Genomic DNA, 4906 nt, shown 5'->3' with positions numbered 1-4906 from the left:
ATGCTAGTGACCGTATGTAATATTTTCTTATTTTGTAGTTCATGACCACCCTTTAATGTATATTGATCCATCTTAATTGAAATTTGTGTCATGTGAGATGCATTGTTGTTTATATGTTTAATGTTTTGAATCTTAATATAGCACTTCTCTTAAATGTTATTTAAGCAGAATAATAAGTGTTAGAAGATACTTAATAGCAAGTATTTTTTTAAACATGCTTGTAATTTTAGCCCCTCGGAAGATGTTAAGACCAAGGAGCATGTTTCTCTGAAGCTCTGTGCTCTTTCTTGTCAATTCAGATGGCATAGGCTCTTATCACTCGAGTCATTCCGAGTCACCAACAACAAAACATACTTGTATATTCCTATATAAGTAGGGTTTGAGGAGGGTAAAGTGTAAGCAAATCGCTACCTCATGTAGATAGAGATTGTTTCTGAAAGATTCCCGGCTCAAATAACACATAACAAGGCAGTTTGAAAAAGATAATACAGAAGTAAGCAAGGCATAAAGCATCAAGTCTTTCTGAATTAAACAAGTTATTCCAGAGCTTCCATTGCTTCTCATATATAATACAAGTCCATCTTTGATACATTTGCATCATAGATCACTACATAATATTTCTTTCTTAAATATACATTTCTGTTAAAAACCTAGACATAACCCAGGCTGTCTTTATATATTAGCCCTCAAATTAGATCTGGCTACTAGTATTTATCAGAACAACAAGCTCTACGTTCTCCTTAGACGTTTGAACCACAAAAAATCAAGTGGACCTTGCCAGGAGAATCATCACATACCTGCATCTCCATGTTGAAAATGCATCCTTTCGGCTGCTTTTTTTGAAACGCTGGTTGTGTTATTGTCAATCGAAGACCTTACCATGGACGTAAGTGATGGTGAAATCACAAATCGTTCTCTGGACTAGAACTTTTGTGAGGTCTTAATGGGAGCCCAAATATCAGCACCATTGCTGCTTGCCACACCAACAGTATATGATACCGGCACAAGACATAAGCCTTGGCTTCTCAAATTGTAAGGTTGTGATTCCTTCACATGAAACATAAATAACATTTCAACAAGGTTGAATTCAAAATTCAATTGATACGACACAATTGATAACATCAACGAATGATCATAGATTCCAAATTAATGTAGCAATGAAGGTTTTAACTTTTTAGATATCTCTTCTCTTCGGGGGGCTGATGTGGTTATAAAGAATAAGCAATTTCAAGAAATGGTGCTAACGGAATCTAACCTGTGTCTTCGACATTGGCATAGTTCCGAGGTATGGTGCACTCAACACCTGAAAGAACCAGGAAAATGAAATGAAGTCATGTTCATAGCAGAGATTAAACTGACTCGGATGCATACATTGTAGAAATATCAGTCCAAGGCGTCATAATCTAAATGAAGAGCAGTAACACAAATACCATGATTATGTTATTTACGTAGAAAAACCAATTTGCTTTGACATGGTACAAACTAACAGATTTTTGAGGAAAAAAAAAACAATCAACAAGAGACGACCAGGAAGTTAATATCTGTGACCTTTGCTTCCAAAATATGACAAGACTAACGCACTACACTTTATCATCAAGCAAAATGCAATATTCACATGTGAACATATCTAAACTCTCAAATTCAATCTCTACAATCAGATAAAGATGTGAAGAATGTAGACAGGGGATATTAGAGAAAATGGAAACGTGATCTTACAATCACTTAAATTCGAAGAACATTCTGAGGCATAAAATTCACTACTAGGCGCATTATGAACAGAACTTTATGGGAAAATCCTAAAAAATAGTAACAAACAAAGAACCAGAAACTTTGTCACCCTCGTATTTTTTTCAACATATACCAATAGCTTTGACCAAAAACCATGTCCAGGCTCCAACAGTGGCCCGACCCGAGAAAAATCTCTTAAAGTACCACAAACTTTCTTATCTTTAATCAGTCGTGCGGGATTATAGTTCCTATAGATGAAGAAAAAGAAAAAAGTTGGCGAAGGCACACCTTCACTTGTTCATGGAGGAATTTTATGTATCCCATTGCCTCAAGGAGAACAGAAGCCGTATCTGTCTGCAAATATAACAAAAATCAAGATTTTATTCCTATGATGAAAAATTCAATGGTTAAGTAAGAATTGAGTGAGCTAATTTAACTTCAGCTGCTCTACGCGGACATGATTTTGCAAGCACGGGGAAAAGAACTCAAAGATATTCCACCTTTTGGAAACTCAAAGAATGAACTTTGCTAAACCTTCTCTTTAAAATAAAAGTTGAAATTCATTGCTCAATTCCTGCAGAATTAGTGAATTACCTTGCCATATGGTGACACCAGCTGTTGAAGAGCAACAATACGTTCACCAAACTTCTCCTTCTTCTCCTATTAAAGGAAAAATGCAAAGGCGAAAAATCTCCATATCAACAACTCAAAGATAAAGTTTGCAAAAAAGATTCCTCTAGAACAACAAATTTGAGACTCAGAGTAGCCAAATGAATGTAACCAACGCCCTCCTATAATTCGGACACTTCAAATAGGGATACTTGAATGAACTATTTTGGTATTTTAGAATTTTCTTTGGTCAGTTCAACCTTCGCCTAAAGACTAAAAGTCGAACAAAAATGTCAAATCTTTAGCTCAATGAAACATACAACACACAGAACATCATTAAGTACAACCTGCTAGCCTATGTTGAAAGTATCCAAGAAAAAAGTATTCTTAAGTCCATGAGCTAAAAATGATACAAGATAATAAGTTCATAGAAAATATATCTATGTCCATAAACATGTGCACCAATAATAACAGCATTGCAAGCAGCAAAGGGAAACAAAACAAACCTTGGAGGAAATGGGCATATCGGCCTTTAGTCGTTTTGGTGTAAGAGATGTGAGGCTGCTGCTATGCTCGAGGGAAATTGGACTTCTTTTGTGTTGCATCATCTTTCCTTCTATTGCTTCAATTCGCTGACAAGTAATAGCAATCCTATATAAAAGAAAAGAGAACGGATATCAAGATACTAGTAGGCATACGTATGTTTCAACGGCCACCTCGTTCAAAGAACTGTCACAGAAGAAAAATACATACATTTCAAAGCAAACACAATTAACTATACTTGCTTAAAAATTTCATCCCAGTTTGTATGGATGTATAACTCAGAAAACCTTATGCAAATCCAAGTATTATCATGTAATTCAAGAGACACCAAAGGTATGCCTAGAGCATTAAAAAATATTCAAATGTCCAAAAAAAGAGTATTATATCGCAATTAAACGATAGGTGACAAGCTTCTGCATACGTTACAACTTAGAACAACAACAAAAACATACTCAGTAGAGTCAGTACAATTCCACGAGTAGGGTCTGGAATGATATGATGTATTCATACCTTATTCAAGCTTATTTCTGATAAATCTTCGGCACAAAAGATATGTTTTAGCAAATTACAGAGCAAATGAAAACTTTTGAATACCTTAGAAATTGTTAAATCATCATCTTCTTATATTAAATATTAAGCATAAACTATGATAGAATAAAGAATGCTTATACTGTGCTTATTATATAAAACAAAATAAGAATATAACAAGGCATGCGTTAAATAAATACACTCATCAATAACAGAATCTATGCCTACATAATTACATAAATTAATATATAATTTTTTGTACAATTCATCCCTGAACCTTCGCTCTGCCTCAGCAACTACTAACAAGCTCAATTATTTTTGAATATTTTTATAAGAATAAAACACAAGTTAGACAATTTCTGCAAATTATCAATAGAAATAATATGAATATCATCGACTCAAACTAACAATCTAATCACTCCAACTTTGAGAATCCCCACTATGTCGGGTGAACCCTCGATGCTAACGTGACACATTCGACAAAAACTTAGGTGTGTAGATGTGTTTAATAAAAATTTGAGTGTTTAGCTATCAGTTGAGGTGAAATTAACATGTCTATTTGTATGTTATGCCTTAATTGATGACCTATTATTAATGTATTAATTCAAATAAACCTACTCTGGTGGGGCCAATTAAAAGAAAAATCATACAATCATTAATTAAGCATGAAAGCAGTCATTTGCGTACACAAATTATTCTTATTTTCACAATCTCAACCTTATCTTATGCTAATTAAACGTACTCAAGTATACAACCAACTAATAAAAAACGTCAAAAAAAAATCATCTAAAAACACACTTAAAATAATTAATTCAACAAAAAACCTAAAAAAAAGTTTACAAAAAAAACAAATTTGTAGAAGCCAAAGAATATCATCAACTTCAATAGATGAAAACAAAACACTAAATCGAATTACCGAGCTTTTTTTTTTTTATGACTCTCGTATCTACCTAGTTTGTGCCCACCTCGATTAATTCCGTAAAACACCTAATAAATAAATAGAAAGAATCATACAAGCTTATTGTTAAAAAAAATTGAAATAATTTATTTTTTGATACTACAAGTTACAAAAGGTGTAATAAAAAAAAGGAAACAAGTAGAATACCTTGATTTCGAAGTCTACATGCAAAAGTCGCTTAAAAATTAGAGTTTTCCGGCAGGATTTGGCCGGAGAGATGGCCGGAAAATAGTAAAATTTTAATCGGAGAGAAAATTTTGGAAATGAAAGGACACAAAGAGAAAACAAGTGTGGAAGGTGGGAAGGGTTTTTGAAAGTCATTTTATATATGTTTTTTTGAGAGTGATTTTTTAACAAAAAAAATAAAATAGAAAAAAAAAAGAAAATAGATTTTATTTGACAGCTAATATCCAACCATGTAAAGAGGAAAAAGGAGAAAAGAGTAGTAGTTAAATTAAAATCTACATGATGTCATTTATGCTTCTTTTTTTTAATTTATATAAATAAAAATAATATTTTCTCTGTTTTATTTTATGTCAT

The 4906-nt window shown here is 32.9% G+C and overlaps 1 protein-coding gene across 3 annotated transcripts; it reads right to left on the bottom strand.

Moving 5' to 3' along the window:
• Positions 1-517: 517 nt before the first annotated feature.
• LOC107027001 (transcription factor bHLH153-like) lies at positions 518-4672 on the bottom strand. Of its 3 annotated transcripts, none has more exons than XM_015228154.2 (7): positions 4514-4671; positions 4325-4395; positions 2844-2988; positions 2323-2388; positions 2017-2082; positions 1256-1303; positions 518-1047 (listed from the first exon to the last, which is right to left on the bottom strand). In XM_015228154.2, exons 3-7 carry the CDS (start codon positions 2943-2945, stop codon positions 922-924), a joined length of 408 nt encoding a protein of 135 aa, XP_015083640.1. In that variant the 5' UTR covers positions 2946-2988; positions 4325-4395; positions 4514-4671; the 3' UTR covers positions 518-921. The 3 variants fall into 3 exon arrangements, with proteins under 3 accessions (XP_015083640.1, XP_015083641.1, XP_015083639.1); XM_015228155.2 differs by having other exon boundaries at positions 4359-4395; XM_015228153.2 differs by lacking the exon at positions 4325-4395 and having other exon boundaries at positions 4514-4672.
• Positions 4673-4906: the final 234 nt, after the last annotated feature.

This window comes from Solanum pennellii, chromosome 8 (genome assembly GCF_001406875.1).
Source record: "Solanum pennellii chromosome 8, SPENNV200".
In the NCBI taxonomy this organism is placed as follows: Eukaryota; Viridiplantae; Streptophyta; class Magnoliopsida; order Solanales; family Solanaceae; genus Solanum; species Solanum pennellii.
Note: the sequence above shows the minus strand (reverse complement) of the source record. Positions and strands in the feature narration are given on the sequence as shown.